The sequence below is a fragment of the Hyaena hyaena genome, unplaced genomic scaffold (assembly GCF_003009895.1).
Source record: "Hyaena hyaena isolate Hyena2069 unplaced genomic scaffold, ASM300989v1 scaffold_229, whole genome shotgun sequence".
NCBI lineage: Eukaryota > Metazoa > Chordata > Mammalia > Carnivora > Hyaenidae > Hyaena > Hyaena hyaena.
In genome coordinates, this window is record NW_024080861.1 from 1568790 (window position 1) to 1590824 (window position 22035).

A 22035-nucleotide genomic window follows, 5' to 3' on the forward strand; every position below is an offset into this window, starting at 1 on the left:
CACAGGGCTGGGCGTGCTGTTTCTTCTCCTTGTTATTGTGACTCTCCTAACAATATAAACTCACACCCTCAGGGAGAAGAAATGGTTTTAATCAACATCCTTCAGAAATAGGGGGGCAGAAATCAGACCAAAGTTGTGGTGGCTTCCGCCTGGCAGACCACGTGACTGTTTCTCCCCCAACTTTCAGGAAAAATAAGATGGAAATAATTGATCCCTAGAGCTTCTATGATTATCAGTGACTCACAGCCTTGGGGTATAAGGAAGGGTCACAAGTCTAACCTAACGGACTTCTTAAAGATGATGGGGTCTGTTAACAGCAGCAAGTGCTCACAGAGGAATAAAGTAACAGAGCTAAAGATGCCATATATTCCAGGGATGAGTCTAGAGTCTTGTTTCGCTAGATGTCATCTGTGCCTGTGAAAAGTTCTTGCATCTCTCCACATGCCCCGTCACCTGAACTATCAGTCAACACATTATTCATATTTATTCAAAAGTCCATAGGACACTGTTCAGAGCTGTTTTTCCATATGTCCTTTTAGATGTCACCATCCACAGTGCCTGCGATGTTCTATCTCCTCTCTGTTGGGTCCCCACCTCCCACAGGCACCTTCTGGTCTTTACTGCTGTTCTGTTTGTATCCAGCAAAGCACTCAACAGTTCTGTGAAAGAAGACTTATCTTATTATTCAAAAATGCATGTACAAAAGAAAAGAAATCAGGGTCAACTATTTACTTTACAATTGTTTTATTCAAAGCAAATTGTAAAACCTAGTATTTGTTTCTCTTTAAAAATGGGGATTTTTAAAATAATTTTATAATTAGTTTTGATGCTGTTTTACTTTACCTTCGACATAAATGATTTATATATTAAGTTAAAGTTGTCTGATAGTCGCGTACATTCTAATCAGGTTTAGGGGGCTAGGAGGTTCATATTCAAAAGCCAACACCACTTTTCTAAAATGGAGAAGAGAAGACCCTTGGGCCCAGGGCAGCAGACAGTAGCTCCAAATGGTAAAACGTCCTTCAGCCTTTGGCCGTCATTGAGGGCTGTGGGAAAAGAAGGGGTTTGTTTTCTGCAGAGAATGGAAGACGCCTTCATTCTTCAGGTTTGTTTTTGTCTCAGAGATGTGTCAAAAATGGGAATCTAAAGTTGGGATGTGTAATAAACCTTTTGAGAGTCTGGCCTGTGAGGTCCCACTTTTGGATGATATTTTTATACGGAGGGAGATGCCTGTCGGCAACTGTACTATACACAGGCCAAGGATCTCCGTGTTGTCATCTCAAGTCCTTCTGATGAAGAAGACTTATTTTATTTAGCCAACAAACAAAGGAGTCTGGGTACACGGCGGCTGGGAAGGAATGGGGGAGGGGGCCTCAAGAGGAGGACATAAAAATAAATACTTCACACACTTTTCTCCCATGCCTCTAAGGATTAAAAATTCTAACTGGAGAAGATTAGAAGGTAATTAGCCAACTCAGTTACTTATAAAAAAATAATAAAAACTCACAAACCAAATGATGCAAAAAATCTTTTTAATCTAAAAACTCATTTCCCATGGCTAATTAAGAGCCAAGCCCTTCCAATTTTTATTAGTGTATTTCACTAACAAGAGCTATTCAGCATTTTCTTCAGAGTAGGATAATATATAATTGATTCTGATAAACCTTTCTAAATGAGGACATGATACTGTAGGCAGGTCAAGGAAAAATAGCCATGCCTTTCTCTTTGGTGTCACCAAAAGGATATCCAAAAAAGTTAGCAAATGTTGACATTTCAAGTGGTAAGAAATGGCCAAATGCAAGTTTACACTCTGGTAAAAATATCTGTAAACGGGAAATCTCCACCCACAGTTCTGTAGTGCAAGTTTCCAAATGGAATTCTGAAAAATACGTTTATTTCATAAGCAGGAAACAGCTCCCAGCAGCGTTACCACTTACCCCCTTCCCCTCTCTCCCTGCTCACCCTCTCTGTGCATGCACACTGTCCTCTTCGTTCTCAAGGAAGGCCTCGGCAGCTACTCGAGGAAGAAATTCATGAGAAACTCGTACACATGTCTAAAACTCAGGCTAGAAGGTGTGTGTCTTCTGTGGCTGCCCCCTAGCAGGGCTCCAAGATACCGCCTTGCCACATCCCCACGTTTGTCATTTTCACAAAAAAGAAACCAAGCCTTTTTTCCCCCAGAAAAAAGTACCTGAACCCATTAGTCATTTAGCCCTTTCCCACCGTTTTGGGTTCATCATGACATGGCTCACCTTGAAAGCACACCGGGGCCTGTACCCGTGTCCTCTGCAGGGGCACCAGCAAATCTACCCCCTCTTTCTTAGAAGGAATGGTTCTCTCTCTCTCTCTCTCTCTCCCATCTTCGGGAACTCACTAGTTTCCCCAAACAGAATACTTTTCAAGTAATGCCCACCTAATCCAGAAGACTCCATTTTTCTACCCAGCTAAACAGTCTTTCCTTCTCCTGTTTCTGTACGTGCTACTTGTGTGTGTGTGTGTTGTGTCTATGTGTGTGTGAGTGTGCGCATGCGTGCATTTTAACATAAAGGGGTTCAAAATGCAGGCACACACATACCCTTCCCCACACACACCTGGCATTTAGCCCAAAAAAAAAAAAAAGGAGGGAGGAAATAAAGAAATCTTCCCCAGGAAGCACTTTCAGAAGTTAAGCTTCTACTTGCTTTTAGCCACAGGGCAAGTGCCATGGGAGTCCTGAATAACATCCCCCTTCTGTTGCAGGGCTGGCAGTGCCCAGGCCCACAGCACAAACGCCGAGTGGGATTGACGGGCAAGGCAGGGAAGGTACCTGTCAGGCTCCCTAGAGCGATGTGTTGTGCGTCTCCCTCACATTGCCTGGGAGATTCACATTCTTGGCCCTAGCTCTCTTCGCCCACAGGCCCTTCACATCGTTCTGATGGACCTGTGCCCTCGGCACTGACTGTCCCATCCACGGGGTCAGGACCCTGTGCCTGCGGTGAGGCAGCGGGCTCCCCACCACCGAGCAGGCTGCCCTTGTCCATTTCGCCCCCCACCAGTCCATCCAGTGAGCAGTCCCTTGCAGCACCCAGGGCCCGCCGAGCCCGGGTGTCTACAGGCTCCAAGGCTTCCCCTTCGCCTTCCGATATGACGGTCATGGGGCTGCTCTGGATCCGGTTCCGCATGCTGTACCTGCTGCTGGCTGCAGAAGGTGGGGTTCGGCTGCGGCCGTACCGGGGGCCGGAAAAGGACAGACTCCGAGGCATCAAGCCTTCGTTCTTGGCCCACTCCTCCTGGGCCCTCCTGTTCTTGCTTGGGGAGCAGCTTGATGGGCTCTCAGGGATGTCTGGTGAAGGCTCTGACCTTGATCTCTGGAATCTAGGGTCTGTGTTCTTCAGCATCTCGGCTGCAGACATGCGGGCACTGGTGTCTGACCGACTCCCCTTTTTTAGCAGCAGAGCTTTGAAGTTGTCGCTGCTGGTGCTGCTCTTACGGACACTTCTCTGAATTGACCCCACTTGCTTTGGGGAGGCCAGGCTGGGGGCAGCACCAGTGGGTGTCACTGGAGGGGAGGGAGAATGGTTTCGGGAGTGATCGTCATCTGAATCTTTGCGGCCAAGGACTTTCCTCTTGGATCTAAGATTTAAGAACATTAAGATAAAGGTTAATTCCAAGTGGGCCGTGGGATGTCAGTCACAACTGCCCGTTTCTCTTACTGCATACTCCAGTCACCATTCATTCCGAGTTCCTTTAATAGTTTATTGTATTTTCATGTAAGCCCATCACCCAGCTACAATAACAATTAACTCATGGCCACCCTTCTTTCATCTGTCCCCTCACTGGACTATTTTGAAATGAATCTTAAATATCATATTAACTTATTGTGGTGCGGATCATTTCAAAAGCTTCTATTGCCATATTTTATTTAACACTCCAGTATCAGACTGATCCTGAGTGAATTTCACTGCTGACCACCCTTGTTTGTAATCTTCCTTTTCTTGTTTGGTACTGGCCCTTGAACAGGAGTAATAAGTAAGTCAACCCACAGAATATCTCCCACCAAGAGGCAGGCCCCCACCTCACATTCTAGAACAATTCTATAGCTCTGCATTCTCAGTCGTTCTAGAGTGTGACATAAAACCCGCCTTTCTTGGCTCTTACTGGACCATATGTCAACTTCTATAAGTCCACAGTTTTCCAGAAAACAAGAGTGAACCTTCCACACCTTCCACACCGGATCCTGTTTCCTGACTGACTTCACAAAACCTCTAACTGATCAAGAAAATCTGAGGAATGCGGGTGGAATGTGACAGAGGAGGGGCCTTTAGGGAAAAGTAAAATGTTTCTCGGGGGTGTTTTTTGTCTTCAGGCTCTAAGAGCCTTGCTGTTCAATGTGTTTTGTATGGGAGTGACTCAGATAATCAAGTAGATGAGCCAAGGGGCCCCTTGCTGGTTGCTTCTTAATAACAACTCAATCTGCAAGGAATCTCTCAGTCAAGTGCAGGTGCTTTAAGGAAACTCGGTGTATTTAATAAAATAAAGACATGGGTACATCTCTTTGTTTGCTGTAAAATTCTGGAATATGCAGCAGGAAAAGGTTAAGAGGATGGTGCAGAGCTGAACTTGAACACTGCCAACTTTTAGCTGTGTGACCTTGGAGAAACTAGTCAGTTTTCATACTTGTAAAAACGGGGGCGAGGATACTAACCTCACAGGTGTTTGTGAGGGGTCAGTGAGATAAGGAGCCTGTGGAGTCACACAGACCTGGGGTAAATCCCATGCTAAAGCTTCCTTGTTCTGTGACCTTGAGCAATTTAAAGTTTCTGCTCCAGTATCCTATCTGGAAAGGGAAACAACAGCTCCTGGTTCACCAATAAAGATGAATGCAGATAACAGCCATGAAGTGGCAGGCACAGAGGGCGTGCTCAGCAGACCCGGGGGTGCCATGCAGGGAAACAGGATCCTTTCCTCCTGCCGCAAGGCCAGCTGCAGTGCTGTTTTTACGTGGCCTCGCACAGCTAGACATGGGACGAATGGACCCCTGATGGCTGCCCTGGGCTTGGCGCTCCCACGGCCCTCTCCATGCTCTGGCCAAAAAGCAGCCCCCAAAGCACAAGACAGGAGTCAGTAGGGACCGGAACAAAGTCTGAAGGGTGGCCAAAGCGGACATGGCACCACCCCCTTTGAGACAGCAGAGCCTGGCCTATGGCCCTTTGGTTTAATGGCTCTGCTTGGTTGTCACCAGAGAGTGGTGCTCTGGACTCTCTGTTGACGGGCAGCGGAAAGAAACCACCAAAATAGTAACATCGCAGAATCTTAAGAACTGGAAATGGCTTTAGTTGGTGTGGTCTGACCAGAGAAGGTAACTGATACCAAAGAGTGAAGCCACACAGCTTAATATAAGAACTAGGACTTGGCAGACTATCTTCCTACCCGACCTCCCAACGTCTAGGGGTCCCCCTGGAGAGTAAATATGATTTAGCACTAAAGCCTTATTTGAACTTCTCAGAAGCAGTTCTGCCCATCTCATTTTGCAGATACGGCTTTATAGCCCAATCTTTGGTTCGTTTCTTAAAAGGTAAGGGTGTGCTGGGGCACCTGGGTGACTCAGTTAAGTGTCTGGCTTTGGCTCAGGTTACGATCTCATGGTTTGTGAGTTTGAGCCCCACATCAGGCTCTGTGCCGACAGCTCAGAGCCTGGAGTCTGCCTCGGATTCTGTGTCTCCCTCTTTCTCTGCCCCTCCCTTGCTCACTTCTGTCTCTTTCTGTCTGTCTCTCTCAAAAATAAACATTTAAGGAAAAAAAGGTAAGGGTGTGCTGAGATCCATACATCAAGCCACAGGTATACTTGATTAAAGTTAATGGCCTCTAACTGTGGGTTTAGAATTAAGAGAGGAGATGAGAATTTATAAAAGTTTTTGGTTGTTTCGTCAAAGCAGTTGCACCTGAAAATGAGAATTAAATCTAAGCACACGAATTCTCTGCATATATGTATGTATAGGGTATAGGTATTTATACACACACACACACACACACACACACACACACACACACACACACACACTCTGTGTGTGTATTTCTAAAGAAGATGCTATAAAAAGCACTCAAACAGTTAACATTGGCTTGAAAAACTAATTACTTCAATAAATATAAAAATTTCACACCTCAACTGGTGTTCTACATTTTCCATCTGGCTTTAAAATCTGAAGTGAATTCATTTGCATTATAAAATTTGAAAGCTGTGGTTCAGCTTAGATACTCTTTCTTTTAAATTATTAGCTTCAGTGCTGAAGAATAGAAAATAAAGCCCTAAAAATCACAGACTTCAGATGGATTTTTATTATGTCTGCTAATACATTATCAATATGAAAACGGAAATCAGCAGGTATCTTCGCTCGCTCTCCAATCCATACCCTTTATTTCTATCATGTACACAGAATAATAGACCAGCTGATCCCCACATCTGTAGTAGATGTAATTCACGAGTAAACCACAGATTTTTCGGGGTCTTAATAAAATTGCCAAAGTAAAATATGGAAGAGACATTTGGCATATTTTTCTGAAAAGCACATAGTAAATTGGTCCCACAATAGCTGGGTTCCTCCTTGAGACCACGTATTTAGTACACAGAGCAACGAGCAACGTATCTTCTCTGCAGAAAGTAAGTGTGCAGGCATTTATTATTACAAATGTAAATGCTTGCACATTTAGCAAACCAGTGCATTCCATACGAAATGAAAGAGGCCAAGTTCTGGAAGAATTTCCTAATAGTTAAATTCCAATTGGTTTCATTTAATTCAGAAAGTATCGATTGAGTGCTTATTACATCTCTAGGATGTTTAGAATAGAAGCCTCGGCATAAACGTCTACAAGTGCCACTAAAGTCACTTTCAAAGATGCAGCATTTTTCATTTTACAGTTTTCAGAAATAATTTCGTAAGTAGCTGCACCTTTTTATTTCTAAGGAGATCAAAGAAACCAGTCAGACAATGCTAAAAGAGGCAGTCTTTTGGGATATAATACCAATACTAGAGCTAAGATGTAAAGAACCTAATTCTTGGGGTGCCTGGGTGGCTTAGTCAGTTGAGCGTCGGCTCTTGATTTCGGCTCAGGCCATGATCCCCAGGTTGTGGGATAGAGTCCTGTGTCTGGCTCTGCACTGAGTGTGGAGCCCACTTAGGATTCTCTCTCTCCCTCTGCTCCTCTCCCCTGCTCATGCTCTCTCAAATAAAATAATAAAAAATTGTAAGAGAATCTACCTTAAAAAAAAAAGAACATAATTCTTGAGAAACACCTAATTCCCTAGCTTGGTTCCCCCTACCCCCTGCCTCTCCAAGTTAGATATTTATTTGCTGCACAAGGAATTTCACATCAGGACAATACTACACTTTCCATTTCATGCAACAGCCTTCTCAGATCCCAAAAACTGGGGAAACAGTCCTGATACAAGGTTATTCACATAGAGAGTCTAATGGTTTTACAGGATGCTTTGTTCCAGGAAGAAAAAAAAGGGACCTTGATTCAGGGCAATATAAGGCATTGGCAGCATCAAGACATTCCTACGATTTAATCTGAAAACACTGTGGTAAAGGAGCAGAGACAGAAGCAAAGGATTGATACGGCTTTGTGGCTCAAAGTCCTTGCACATATACAGTCTCATCTATTCCTACAGAGACACTGTTGGGAGTACGCGGCTGTTTACAGCCAGAAAAATAAGGCAATATATATAGCCTTAGTGCTAAATCCTATTCCCTCTGCAGGGTGACCATATGTAAAAAATCCAACAGTTATTTTGAAACATTCACTCTACATTTGTTTTTAAAACCCCAACAATTTCTGATGCCAGTAGATGGCACTAACAGTATACACTAACCAACACATTTAATTCCTTTCGCTCCTGCTTCGAAAAGACTGTGCTCTTGTACTGAAACACTTTAAAAGGAGCCAAAGAAAACTGCACTAAAAATTCCGGATATTTCTGTGAAATAAAAAAAATAATAATAGAAAAACACTCTTAGGAAAACAGCAGTCTTGTTGAGCTTGGTCTGTGCATATCTTAGTCTGTTCACAAAACCCAGCATTCCTCTTCCTGGACCAGACCATCCGTTGCTCTAATCCAATTCTTGTAAATACTCTGTCATGTGACTGACACATTGCGTTTCTCGCCAGCAAGCGCAGTGTTGGGCAGAAGGCACCCACTGAGTCCTTGTCCCCCACGTTGTCATAAAAATCAGTGGAACAAAGTAGAAAAACGAAGTCAGAAGAAAGAAAAACATAGACACACACTAAAAAAACATAATAATATTAATCGAGTTAATGGGTGACAGAAAAAAAAAACCCACCTCAAGGAAGACAAACTGACGAACCACTTAGAAAGACTCACAGAGTCAGTCACTAGTAAGAGCAAGGAGTTGGGGATACCTGTGGATAGCTGCAAAAAGGTCTTCTGTGGTCCGGGGTCTGCTGGGGGTCATCACCTCCTCACTCCCCTCTTCCCTAAGGAAGTCACAGGCCTCCGAGGAAGCAGCGGCTGTGTCTGGCTCTGGCACCCCGGCTGTAGAGACGCAAGCCAATACAGGATGCACAAGTGACTTGAATTGGCACGCTTTCGCCAGGCTTCCCGGTCTGCTTCCCCGCCATTCCCCGAAACGTGAGAGCCCCGGGACGGGCTGTGGGGTCCTCAGTGTGAGCTTTTATTATGATCACAATAGCCAAAGCTCCCTCTTTTCTGTTGAGGTCTGGAACTCCTATTGAATCTCTCTCTCCAGTCTTGTTAACGTTTCTCTGCAGCTCCCCAGAAGGGAGATTACTCACTGCATTTAATTCCCCGTCTGCTGCAGACCACCCTGCCCCTCTATTTTCTGACGCCCAGTAAGCTCTCCCCTCAGGTCTAGATTTTTTTTTTGCTTTTAATATCATAAAATGCCAAGTTGGTAACCTAAGCGTGAGGCAGCACACTCGGCCCACACGCGGCTAGCTTTACCTTGAACTTGCACCAGCCCTATCTTCTGCCTCGGCTGCGTATGTTGGGAGGGGAATGAGAGAGAGAAGCAGACTCACGCCTTCCGCCCTGTAGAGACAGGCAGCTCTCCGCGTTGCCTCCACCGTCTGCACTGCTCTCGGCACCTGGCTCCTCCTGCTTGGCGGCTGGCGAGACATCGGGCTGCACCATGGGGACATTGGCTCTCACTCTGCCCGGGGACGCGGGTGCTGCGGCCCCTCCCTCGAGAAGCGCGGCGCCAGGGCCGGTGTCCCCAGGACCGGCCTCCGCAGGACCGGCCGCGGCTCTACAACTCTCGGCGGCCTCTCCCCTGGAGGGGCTGGGCGACGCTCCGCTCACGTTCTCCGCGGGCTCCGCTGTGAAATCTCTCTGCGGAGGTGGCACCACGAGGAACAGTTTGGGCTTCTTGGAAATGGGGGGTGGCTTCCTGCTGGGTGAAGGGCCGGGGGGCTCCTGGAGCGGGAGGGCCCCGGGGCCGGGCTCGGCCTCCGGCTCCCGGGCGCTGCCCGGGCTGCGGCTCGGGAGGCCACGCTCGGCTGCACCGTCCTGGTGACCCTGACTCAGGCTCTTGGCAGGAGTCGGCGGCGAGCCTGTCACAGAGGCAGTCTGGCTTTCACTCTCCATTTCATTTATGCTATTTCGGGATTTCAGGAAAGCAGATGGCTTTAAATGATACTGGGGAACAACCGGAGTTAGTTTTTCCTGAGATACTTGTTCATATGACAGTGCTTGCTCGGATCCTGAGTTCTTTTTCACGGGCCTCAACTGTACCATCTGCAATGCCTCAGTGGTTATCAGGGGCATGGGGGGTCTACTGCCCTCCTCCTTGCTAGAAGGCTGCCTAAAGGCCTCCCAGGAGCATTCTGGCTGCCCAGATCTTTTGAAATAAGGCCTGGCATCTTTCATCAACTTGGGGTCAAGGGGTGGGGCAGGCGGGGGAGCTGAGGAGGGTACGGAAGCAGAGGGAGGTGGCAGGGAAGCCGAGGCACCCAGGGTAAGGGGGCTAAGTGCCCTGGGGGGAGGGGGAAAGCCCTGGCCAGTGGGGGGACAGAAGGGAGTGAGAACTTCTGGGGGTGGAGGGGGGAAAAGGGGAGACTGAGGCAGAGAGCCCTCCGGGGAGTCTACTAAAGGCGGGGGAGGAGGAAGAGGAGCAGTAGCGAGGGGAGAGGCCAGCACCAAATCAGGCTTCTTCACTGTCCCGCTTCCTTCCGTGGACGTATTGGAAGACAGGGAGGTGGACGACGAGGAGACGGACACTGAAGATATGAGAGAGGACTTCCTCTCTGGCACCTTGGGCTTGGTCTTCCCCTTTCCGTTTGCTGGTGACGCTGATTTTAAAAACACAGGCACAGGGGTGAGGGCTGTGGGTGTATTCGACTGGCTGGAATACCCACTTGATGGAGAAGTGACTCTGTGGGACTTCTCCGGCGAGGCGATCTTTGGTTTGACTGAGCCACCGGGCACTTGGGGCGTCGCAGTCCTGGCGCCCTCCTGGACCTGGCGGACTGGCTCCTCTGCGGCCGGGGCCCCGCTGCCGGCCGGGCAGGCCCCGCCGGGGAGCCCGGGGTCTTCCTGCGAGCCGGTGTAGTCAATGTAGTACCCCCAAGGGTCCGCGTACTCGGACTTGACGCTGCTCGTGTCACTCTGCGATGGCGTGGCCCCGCACAGGGAGTAGACGTTGGGGGTGGTGGCCGAGGTCATGCTGCTGCCTGCACTCACCGTGCTCTGGCTGCGCGAGCGGGGCAGCCAGGGCTCTTCAAAGTCACTGCAGGGGCTCTGGGAGGGCGAGCTGCCGCCCTTGCCCGGGAGGTTCAGCTGCAGCGAGTGCTGGAGCGAGGCGATCAGGCTCTCATTCAGCGCCTGCCCATTGGACTGGATGCCCTTCTTGGGAACCCTGCGCAGGGAGTCTGTCCGAGAAGGGGGCAGAGGCGGCTTCTTCGCTTTCTTCAAAGAGATGTTTCGCGAAAGGGATTTGTCATGGTAATGTGGCCGGTCCCCCTGGCTTTTCTGAGCTCTCCCATCAAAAACATTGACCACACTGTGCCTGGGGTTCCCAAAGCCATCGCTACTATTGCACAGGGTTCCAGATCCGTGTCCGGGGTCGGGGTGCATAGACGTGTAGTCGCCATCGTGCTCCTCTGAATACAGGGACCTGGCATCATCTTTGGTGGACGTTCGATCCAAACTGCAGCTGCTCATGTTGCTTCCGGGAGTGGAGTAGCCAGGCGTTGCTGCATGTGTCTTCAGTGGGGATGCCTGCCCGTTAGCCGAGGCGCTGTATTCCCAGGGCTCCGAGCTGCCGTGCCCCCCGCTTCCTGAATAACTGGCCTCGCTCTTGCCATCCACATCCTGGGAGTGGGCTGGAAGGCTCAGGTTGTTTTTACAGTGATAGGTCATGACTTGGGATCCATTCTCCCGACTTGCTGGAGTATTTAGAGAGACCGCTGAATCACAGAGGGACGACAGCATGCTTGCACTGGGGGGACGGGGATCTAAGGCCTGAGAAAGAACGGGGGGGTGACCCTCTGTCCAGTGACCGCCGTGACACTGATGGTCCTCTTTACTAGCGTGCCTGGAGAGGAGGTGGTCTCTGGATTTTACCTTCATGTATGAAGAGGAGCTGGTAATTTTACCGTCCAGCTGTCCTGGACTGTGAACAGCGTGAATAATAATGACCTCCGGAGAGGAGGAGAGTGTGGCGTTTGGGATAATGCTGGTGGAGTAGCTGGCGTGAGGAGAAACCACGCACGCTGGGCTTAGGACGTTCTCGAAGTGCCTCAGCTCCTGGGACTTGGGCCTCAGAAGTGCTCCAGTCCTCAAGGCACCTCCCAGATGTCCTGGGTTCTCATCTACCTGTGGCTTCCCGCTCTGGCGTGGGCGAGCGCCATCCAGGTCTTCCGCAGGGCCCAGGGGCCCCAGCCGTGGCTCGAGGGACTGGAGGCTTGTTCTTGCTCCAGAACGTGGAAGACTGTGGAAACCAGCATCGTTGTTGAGGCGAGAAGGGAACACAACACCCGCGGAATCACTCAGCACGGACATGTTCCCAGAGGAGCCGGAGAAGTGGCTCATCTGGGCCGCGATGCCTTGCCCCTTCTGTGCCCTGATTCTTCGCATTGAAGGTGGGACGACCTTCACTTCCTCAGTCTGGCAGCTGGAGTCCCTGGTATCCGAGCGCTGCCCCGCAGCCCGGCAGCTGTCCAGCCTTCCCAGCGTAGAGTAGAGGTCTGGGGTGTACACTGAGTGACCACTGACATCATCTTGGCCGGTGCCTGATGCTGGAGATAAAGCAGAAAGAGGCTTGTTACCTAAAAACAAAACTACGTTAGTTCATCACTGGTACCCTCAGCCCCTTTTTACTCTGCTGTACTTAAAAATATGGTTTTTTTTTTCCAGTTTGATTTAGTTTTTCTTTTCTCCTGTAGGCACCTGAGAGTTTAAATAGTTACTAATCGCTCCTAAAATAAAAACCCTTATTATGAATTTCATGTACTTCTCTTGATTGGTACTTCAAACCCTCTTACAGGGTGAGTGCTACATAGGGAATTCTCAGTTGTTCTCTTTGAGATCAAAGCTGAATGCTCTGAGGAAGATTTACTTTTCAAATAACCTCCTTTTGGTAACGATTTCAAGGTGGCCTGTCACCCACCGGGTGACTGTGCAGAGTATCTGTCAAGCGGTGACCATTTTTCCCAAAGACGAATGTAGTGGATCAATAGTCGGGCTACAGAGATATTATTTACAGGGGATGTTGGTATAAAACAGTGTTAATGACATTAATTTTTTTATGTCAGAAGGAATTTCAAGGGAAAAATGATTCACAGGCCCATCTGTGTTCCAAACATTTCATTACCCATCTTAGACCATTGTCATCTGTCTGTGAGTGACATTCAAAATCCAGTGGCAATCTGTTATGTTCTGGTGGGGGAAAAGCAGCAAGAATTGATCCAGTGAGCATTTCCTCAAATTAGGGTTATTCATTTCTTGGTGCTTTAAAACCAAACGAGAGTTGGTATGTTTAAAGGTGGGGAGGGGGGTGAGGGAAGCATAAGAAGGTCCAAACAGAATGGGAAATGGATGAGAAGAAACCTTAAGTGTATATAATGGTTAGATTTCAAGATACCTAGAAAGGAACAGAATCTTAAAAACCCAAAACCACAAAAGCACAAAAAACAACATGAAACCAACAACTTGGCTAAAGTGGAGAGACAGAGAGGGAGAGAGCAAAATCAATTCATGCAGAGTAACCACTAGGACGCATTAAATCTTGAAAAATGGCAGCAAAACCAGTCTTCTCTACGCTGTTTCAAAAACCTGAAAAAATCTCAAGCAGGGGCTTTGCTGAGCAATGCAAGTTGAGTGCCTGCTGGCAGCACTGTTCACCTGGGCAGGGACACCATGGTGGCGTGGTGCCTGACAACTCCTCTCCTGTCCCACAGGAGTTAACCACGTGTCCCTGACTGGAGACAAAGCCTTTTGTTTATCCACATAGCAAAAGATATGACAAAAACGGCAGCAATGTTCTTGTATGAACCACAAAGGAGATGTCATCCTGTGAGGAATAAAGCATAAAGCCCTTTCCTTCACTGTGATGATGGAGAATATTTTTATATTTGTATCTTTAGCAAAGAGGATCTATTTGTTCCTCCTACTCTCTGCCAGTTATGCTTACTGGAGACAGACAGGCAGATAGACACAGACACACAGACACACAGACACACAGACACACAGACACACACACACACACACACAGGAAGCAGGGCAAAGGGCAGGAGAAAAATCTGAGGAAAGAAAACAAGAAATGAAGGTTTTGATATTTTAGAAGATGTTTTAGTAGGCGGGGAAATTGACTTGCATGGCTCTACCAATTTGCACCAGTTTGGTTCCAAATATTCATGTTAACTTACTCCATTGAATGATGGGTTTTCATGCTTTTTCTTCTAGAATTGTAGACGTTTTTGCATGGGTTCAGTGGTAGATTTTTAATGGTCTTTAAGGGCCATAAACAAAGTACTGATTCAGGTAACAACTTTGAATGTGAAACCATTTTAGGCTTCTAAAAATGGAAATATAACCACTTCTTTGCTATCTACAGCCCAGTACAACTTTCTGAAACAAAGTCTTTCTAAAGACTTTTAAAAATATGTGTAGGGGCGCCTGGGTGGCTTAGTCGGTTAAGCGTCCGACTTTCGCTTAGGTCATGATCTCGCGGTTCGTGGGTTCGAGCCCCGCGTCGGGCTCTGTGCTGACTGCCAGCTCGGAGCCTGGAGCCTATTTCAGTCTGTGACTCCCTCTCTCTCTGACCCTCCCCTGCTCACGCTGTCTCTCTCTCTCTCTCCTAGAAATAAATAAAACATTAAAAAAAATATTTAAAAAAAAAAAAAAAAAAAAAAAATATGTGTAAAAAACAACTCACATATCATTCATCATAGGGACCACTGAAGTTCTATTCCCAAAACAGACTGCCTAATATTTTCAGAGTACAAAATGTGTCACATATTATAGGACACAGATGAATGCTATCTTGACTAGATTTCAATAACAAAAACAGACTATAAAAAGAGATCTGTGGGGTGCGTGGGTGGCTCAGTCAGTTAAGCATCGACTTCAGCTCAGATCATGATCTCAAGGTTCATGGGTTCAAGCCGCACATTGGGCTGTACACTGAGAGTGCAGAGCCTACTTGGGATTCTTTCTCTTTTCCTTCTCTCTCTGTCTCTCCCCCAATCTCTTTCTCTCAAAATAAATAAATAAACTTAAAAAAAGAGAGAGGTCTACAAATATAGACCTCTCAGGTGCTGATAAAAATCTTGAATGGACTTATCTGCTTTTACAATATAAAGAAATAATTATATTTTTTCTTTTACTCATTGCACAATACTAAAAGGTATGTCCAACTTTTAAAAAACATATGTAATCAAAGATGACAGTAATCTACAAGTCAGCTAATTGGAGGTTTAATACGTGGATTTTTAAAAAGTCATGTGTGGTCTTATGTTCTTAACATTCTTCATACAAACTATCAAAAATCATTCGGAAGGGGGGTCCTTTAGAGGAAGCCTTTTCTGCTTGGGGAATACATATTGCTCAAGGATGGTCCAAATCATTCAGGAGCTGAATATAATTACATACCAACAAAATAATCCTATCTGATTCTAAAAGATGAAAGCTCATAATGGGTTGTTCAAATACATTTCTATGTATATTTAAGATAATAAGAGTAAAGAAAAAATTACAAGTTTTGTCTGATTGACTGACATGGAAGGCAAGAAATGATAGGCCATAAAAAGCTCTAAACACAAAACATCATACCTTGACTTCAAAGTATTATAAATTGGCTCATCTCAAAAATAAAAATAAAAATAAAATAGACTCATCTCTAGAATCCACTGTTAATGGATTTTGAAGTCAAAACTGCATATAATTAAGCACAATCAACTGTCTAATTCTGGAAGAATCTCTGGTTTGATTTTTCTTATTTATTTATTTAAAACATTTTTTAATGTTTTTATTTCTCAGAGAGAGAGAGTTCGCACGCGCACGTGAGCGTGAGAAGGGAAGGGTCAGAGAGAGAGGGAGACATAGAACCTGAAGCAGGCTCCAGGCTCTGAGCTAGCTGTCAGCACAGAGCTCGATGCGGGGCTCGAACCCACGAACCGTGAGATCACAACCTGAGCTGAAGTCGGATGCTTAACCAACTGAGCCACCCAGGCGCACCTGGTTTGATTTTTAAAGCTCCAAAGCCACAGCAGCTTGGGCAGCATCTAGTGGACAGGAAGTATCTTTCTGAATGAATGTCTTTTTTTTTCAGATAATCATATTCTTTTTTATCTAATTTGTTTGACTCAGCCATACTTCCCTATGCTTCGTGTCTAAAAAAGACTAAATTTTTTAGGAATTTTTAAGGAAAATACCAAGTGTCTGTTTTTGAGAAACATTACTTAGGTAGTACAAAGCTTTCAAACCAGACATCTCGTAAGTACGAAATATTGGGGAGAAAGATCAGTCAGAAGTCATAAACTGAATGCAGAAAATACATAATCTAAATTTTCTGCTAAATGTTACTCTATTCAAATGTTATTTTCCTTTACTCTATCAATCCTTTCAACTAGTCTATCTATAAAACCACAGTTGTTGCTTATCTTGTTTTTTTGTTTGTTTGTTTGCTTTTAACTCACTCTCGCTTCAATACAGCTGTCTCAGTGAACCACCAGCTACGATCCAGGTCATGTCATCAACTGTGCAATGACCTCAATCGTCTCAGGTTTGGCCAAGATCACAGTGCAATGATGTGGGCAAAGGTATTTCCTCCACCATTGTTAGTATTTCTACATTACACACAAGAGACATGTGTCTGGGCTCCAGAGACTCAAGCACTGATTTTAAAAATAAAATTAAAGACGATCTGATTTACCTATGATCAGATCATTCCAGTAAGATCAAAGAGGCAACGGAGTTATTGGCTCCGTACTGGTTGGTTTAGTAATAAAAGTGATAAATTTCATTATCTCTGAGGTTCTAGAAATCATGTTACATATCTACATATAGAGAGAGACGGAGGGGGAGTGAACAGGAGTAGACCTAGAGATAATTCATAATGAATACTTGTGTGTATGTATATGTTGTTCTGAGCCAAATTATTCTTATACTCTCTGCACAAAGCCATCCAAAACCTACCTATTTTGGTTGCTCAGCCACTTAAAATGTAGACTACCCGAAATATCAACGTTTTATCTTACAAGGGGCGTGTCTTTAAAGTCACTCCTTTAGGTTAAGGAACATCTCCAAAAAGACCAGTTAAAACATAAACTAGTTTCTCACATAAGTTAGCTGTCACCTAAAGGAAGAAAAGAAGAACAAGAGTCTTAAAGAATGGGATCCAGGAGGACCGGCCCAGACCTGGAAGCAGATGCAGGGGCATGAACCGAAGACAAATTTCTTAAACCCTGCGGACGCAATCTTGCCTTTTTTTGCCAAAAGACCCTGTGTTATGAAGTACGACGGGCACTTGGAGGTCACCTGGATCACCGGAACTACCTAGAGCAAAAGCAAAGCATTGCTATTCTTGTCCCACTGTGGCTTCAGTCTGGAAGGCGGAATGTACCTACCGGAGAACTGCGTGGCAGTGAAAGAGGGAATGCCAGGGAAAGGGAAGTAAGCCTTCTGTCCCTAAAACAAGGCATTTAAGCAGGTGTATTGGGGAAAAAAACACATAGGAACAATGTTGGTAGCCCCGGAAGGTGAAGTAGCCAACGGTACCTCAGTGTACTAGCACACATCACGATAGCTAGGGTAAACCCACTTGGACTCAAAGACTGCTGGGCAAGTTCAGAAATCATTATCCTGAGTTTCTAGACTGTAACCTTCAATAGCGAATAAAAGTAAAAACATCAGGTGAAAGTAACTCTAAGAAAATAAATCCACAGGTTGGCTGAAGAGAAAGAGGCAAATTTCAAAATAGGCAGTATTAAGTGCCCTACAGTAATTACAAAAGCGGTTTTTATGTTAACCGATGGTAAACATATCGTACCGGGCACCAAGTGCTTCGCCTGTCTGAATTCATTACATGCTCAAACAACCATATGCGCCATGTTCTGTTAACACCAACAACCACATTATCGGAATGAGGAAGGAGACTCAGACAGGTGAAGTAACCAGCTTGAGGCCACCCCGGGCGTAAGCAGCAGAGCTGGGATTCAAATCCACACACCTGGCGTGGGAGTCCCTGGCCGGGCCCAGTGTGCCCCGCTGCCTCTGTACATTCCCAACAAGCCCATTAAAAACCAGAGGAGGACATGAATTTAGAAAGAGGAGAATGAGAGGGTTATCCAAAGCATATATAAAGATAAGCAGAAATAATATGGATAAGCGAATTATGAAATAAATAACCCTCTCCACTAGCCAAAGAAAAAAGAGGGGGTATCTCTCTTTTCTGTTTTTATCACAGGTTGAAACGTACTGAATTGAAAATCTATGAAATTGTTTCCTTGGACATTCCATTAAGGCACTATCCAATATAAATGGGTATTTTCTATTGTACTGAAATTTACTAATTCCCTCACACTTGCTGTCTCTTTGATGACAAAATGCCATCATCGTTATCAGTGTTAACCAATGAAGTCCACAGTCATAATCCGAAGTCCTATAATGGGTTTTTGGTTTTATGAAAACTTAAGATCTAAATGAAAGGTAAATTTCATTGTGGAAATACACAATGTGCAAGGTATGTGGAGATGATGACGTTACTGTAAATTTCTATCATCCCAGTTAACAATCTTCATATAAGCTCTTCCTGTGACCTTCTCACCAAAAGTCAACAAGTCATCTGCAGAGGATGTTAAGACTGGTACCCAGTGCTGCACTCAGGAGAGAAGCTGGTCCTCTGGGGGCGCCGGACGGCTATCAGAATGTATTGATCTCGTAAGCACCACAATGAGGTTAGCGTAGTAATGCTGAGCAGTAACGAGGGGCAACAGAATACAGTTCTGATAAGCCATACCTAGCTCCTTCTGTATGTTGTCAGGGACTCCTGTAATAGTCTTTCTCCTTTTGACTTTCTTCGGTCGTCTTACCAGAGTGTCTGTGTAAATTAGAGACCGCCGAAGGCTGGCCTGGCGATCGAAATTCTCCCCTAATACAGAGTAGTAGAACAAGCAAAGCAATGTTATTTTCAAGCAAGCAGACACCATGCACTCTCTTCCAGAAGCTTGTTGTAAAATGATAAGAAGGTATTAATAATGAGGTTAGCCAGTCATATGATGATGAATGAATGCTGAAGCCCCCCCCCCCAAAAAAGAAGGAAAGCACATTATCATAATAAGGCTATTTTTTTCCATTTCCGGTCTACTTCCAAAGGAAGCACCTTGATCTCATTTGCAAATGAGCTGGGGTAACAAATGCCAAGTGCCAAGTGCCAGTTTGTTAAGAACAGACTTGAAGAGTGATTCTCTGTTATTTAAATAAAAATGGGTCATTTTGGAAGTGTTTAAATCGGCCCTCCAGCCACCAAAAATCACTCTTCAAATCAGCATAGGATGTGGTGGAGGCAATGAGCATATTGTATTCATTTGTTTTCTCTAGAGAGGAATATAATGTCTGGTCCTATGTGAGTATACAAATAACTTAATCAAGAATTCTTGGATGCAGAGCCTTCTCTTTTTATCAAGGAGGCTGACCATTTGGGCAGGCTGTGGTAATTGCTAGGTGTAGATACAACTGTAATGACCAATAAAAAGCCTTATAATGATAAAGTACTTTTACCACAATGAGACCCAGTAGCATTGCTATTGTTAAAGCTCAACTGCTTTCTCTCTGTTTCTTGATCACTTTTTATGATTGACCTTAATTCAGACATTTCAGGTAGTTTTGCAATCAAACCTAGAATGCCATATCCACAGCACCTTTTTTGCTCTAAAGTATGAACTTGTGTGATTAACACATCAACAGAAACCATAAAATAATAAAGTATTAGTTACTGATCAGTCTGCTTCAAATTATTTGCCAATTTAATGAAAGAAAGTTTTGTAGCGCTCTTTGTTAAATGGTTATTCTCCTCAAAACGAGATTTTTAAAAATACACACATACACAAATTATATACTTCCACCATGCTTATGTTGTACAAAAAAGTATAAAAACATTCACTCTTTTGATAATACTGACACATATTCCAAGTGAGAATGTTGTAAACAATGCACCCTCTAAATAGGAATAAACTGTGATTAGAAATGTATCTAAATCAAAATGAAAGATAAAAGATCTGCATGATCAAAACACATTTCATGTACGAAGCAACAAACACAAATAAATGCTTGCAACTTTGTTCCTAATGGAGAAAACCAGACATGATTGAGAGAAGACTGTGAAACACCAGCAGATATCATCACTGCAATAAATGCGTCACTATGTGCAATAGCATGTATTGTGCGTGGAAGGGGGCAAGCCATGATGACTTCAATGGTCCACAGTTCCCTGCAGCAGAGGAAAACAATTTCCTTGTATCACGGTATTAAGAACAGAAAAAACATTAACAGATAGTTGCATTTAGTATCTACTTTTGCTTCCTTAAAAAACAAAACAAAACAAAAAACAAAAACAAAGAAACCACTCAAATTCCAAGGAAATTAAGAAACAAACCATGAGAATGGACATCTAAGACATATGCCATTAAAGGCACCAAACTCTCCATCTTGCATCATGACCTAAAGTGTCTGTCCCCCACGGTGGACTAAACGTGATTCTTGTACCTTAGCACAACCCCTCCCCCAGCCTCACCATGTCACTCGGCTCAATGCCTGACACAAAGCAGTTACTCAATAAACATTTGTTGAGAGGAACTGATTCACTCCCTTTCGTTGAAAAACAGCCTTAGTCATGGGTACTACATAGAAATAGACTTAGCTAACTCAGACATTAGTACGAAGTCAGTTGGCCAAAACTGTTAAGCACGTTGACCCACTCTATCTTCCAGGTAGAAGACTTGTTAATCCACGTGGCAGAATAGGAACCTTAACCATACATGCATTTCATTGTAAACATTCGTTTTTCTCCTCAACTCCAAGAACATGATGAGTCCCTACAGGACTGCGACTGAAGGGACTAAATTGATTTTCAAGCTGGCGGGCTCATTGTGCTTATGTTCTGCTGCTTTGCCAGGCCCGCTTCACTCTGGAGGTAAAATAATATATTTATCGACATTTCTTTTCCCTGCTGAACCTGACTGAAAATCAAACCAGAGGGTCAATGTTCATCCAAATAAATGAGCACATGATAATTCCCTACAGAAAGCTACATTTTAGTCTCAAAAGCCTTCTAGGGCTTCAGACACACACCGTGTAAAGAGCACAAAGCTGTATTTGACCTCAGTCAACTCGACTGCTCAAAGTGAAAATTTTAAATTTAATGCTTCTTTATGTCAGAATAGTAGAAAAATCAATGTCTTTATGAAATACCTGTAGCTGTACATGAACACATGGATCCAGAAGATGGATCAATACATATGTAACTCGGTATTATATTTAATAATTACATTTCTGAAAATGTTAATCACTCAATTAAAAGTAAATTGCATTTTGACATAACTCATATTGCTCACTTCTTTGTCATTCACCTTTCCTGTGTGGCATTTGGAGGCCTCCTTTTAAACTCTGTGTAATTCATATCCACTTAGTCATCAACAGGAGAGAATTACAGCTCAAATAAAAGGTAATGTCTATTGTTGTTACAATTCATTTATTGCAAATAATTATTTCTGAAGCTATAGTTACTCTGCTTTAAAGTTCCTGATCTCAAGATAATGCATTTATCCTGATTCCATTAAGGACTGCCATATTTCATAGCACAATCTTCTTATCTTCCAATATTACTTCTGAGGCATTTAATCATATATAACGTAATTATGTTTCTGCTGCATTTAATCAATCAAATAATGTAAATACATTTTCTTACAGAAAATTTGTGTCCACATAATCCATTAAGTAATAAACACAGTACTGAAACACAGCTACTTCTAAAAAGAATCTTTAAAAAATATGACCTAGATGCATGAGAATCACATTTGGTAAGATCAACAATATTATTTGCAAAGAAAATGGAATAAAATACTATGCCATTTCTTTAAGGCTGAAGTACAAAAAACGTGAAAAAATGTACGAGAAATTCAAAATAACTCATGTACTTATTTACTAAATTTCTCAGGAATTCAAAATAGATGCAATTTTTATATTAAATATAACTTTAAAACATCTGAAAGGCTTTGTTTTGTTTTTTTAAAATCTTCAATAACTATCAAAATGCAAAAACCTTTCTAACAGCCGACCACAGCATTAGTTTCAGAAATATAGCAAGTGTGCTAAGGATTTTCATCCTAATTTTTTATGAAAACTCATTCTTATTGGTCACCTGATTTTTTTTTAGGTTCTGGCCCTATAGGCCATACTTTATATGGACTGATTATCAATGACGCTTTTTGGCAATCTGTTTCTCTTGAACACACTGTCCAATGTTAACTCCTAACATATCTGTTATACACTTGGTACGCATCCCAAATCACAGACCTTTTTCA

The 22035-nt window shown here is 44.2% G+C and overlaps 1 protein-coding gene across 4 annotated transcripts in view; it reads right to left on the bottom strand.

Annotated features, from left to right (window-relative positions):
* Positions 1–728: 728 nt before the first annotated feature.
* NHSL1 (NHS like 1) overlaps positions 729–22035 on the bottom strand; it is a 249925-nt gene continuing 228618 nt past the window's right edge. For 3 of the 4 annotated variants that reach the window (XM_039243573.1, XM_039243575.1, XM_039243577.1), the window contains exons 5-8: positions 18474–18605; positions 9037–12252; positions 8398–8530; positions 729–3612 (exon numbers count right to left, since the gene is read on the bottom strand). In XM_039243573.1, coding sequence (XP_039099504.1) covers positions 2877–3612; positions 8398–8530; positions 9037–12252; positions 18474–18605 — 4217 coding nt within the window. In that variant the 3' untranslated portion in view covers positions 729–2876. The remainder of the gene's footprint in view (positions 3613–8397; positions 8531–9036; positions 12253–18473; positions 18606–22035) is intronic. The other variant, XM_039243576.1, reaches the window with a different exon arrangement.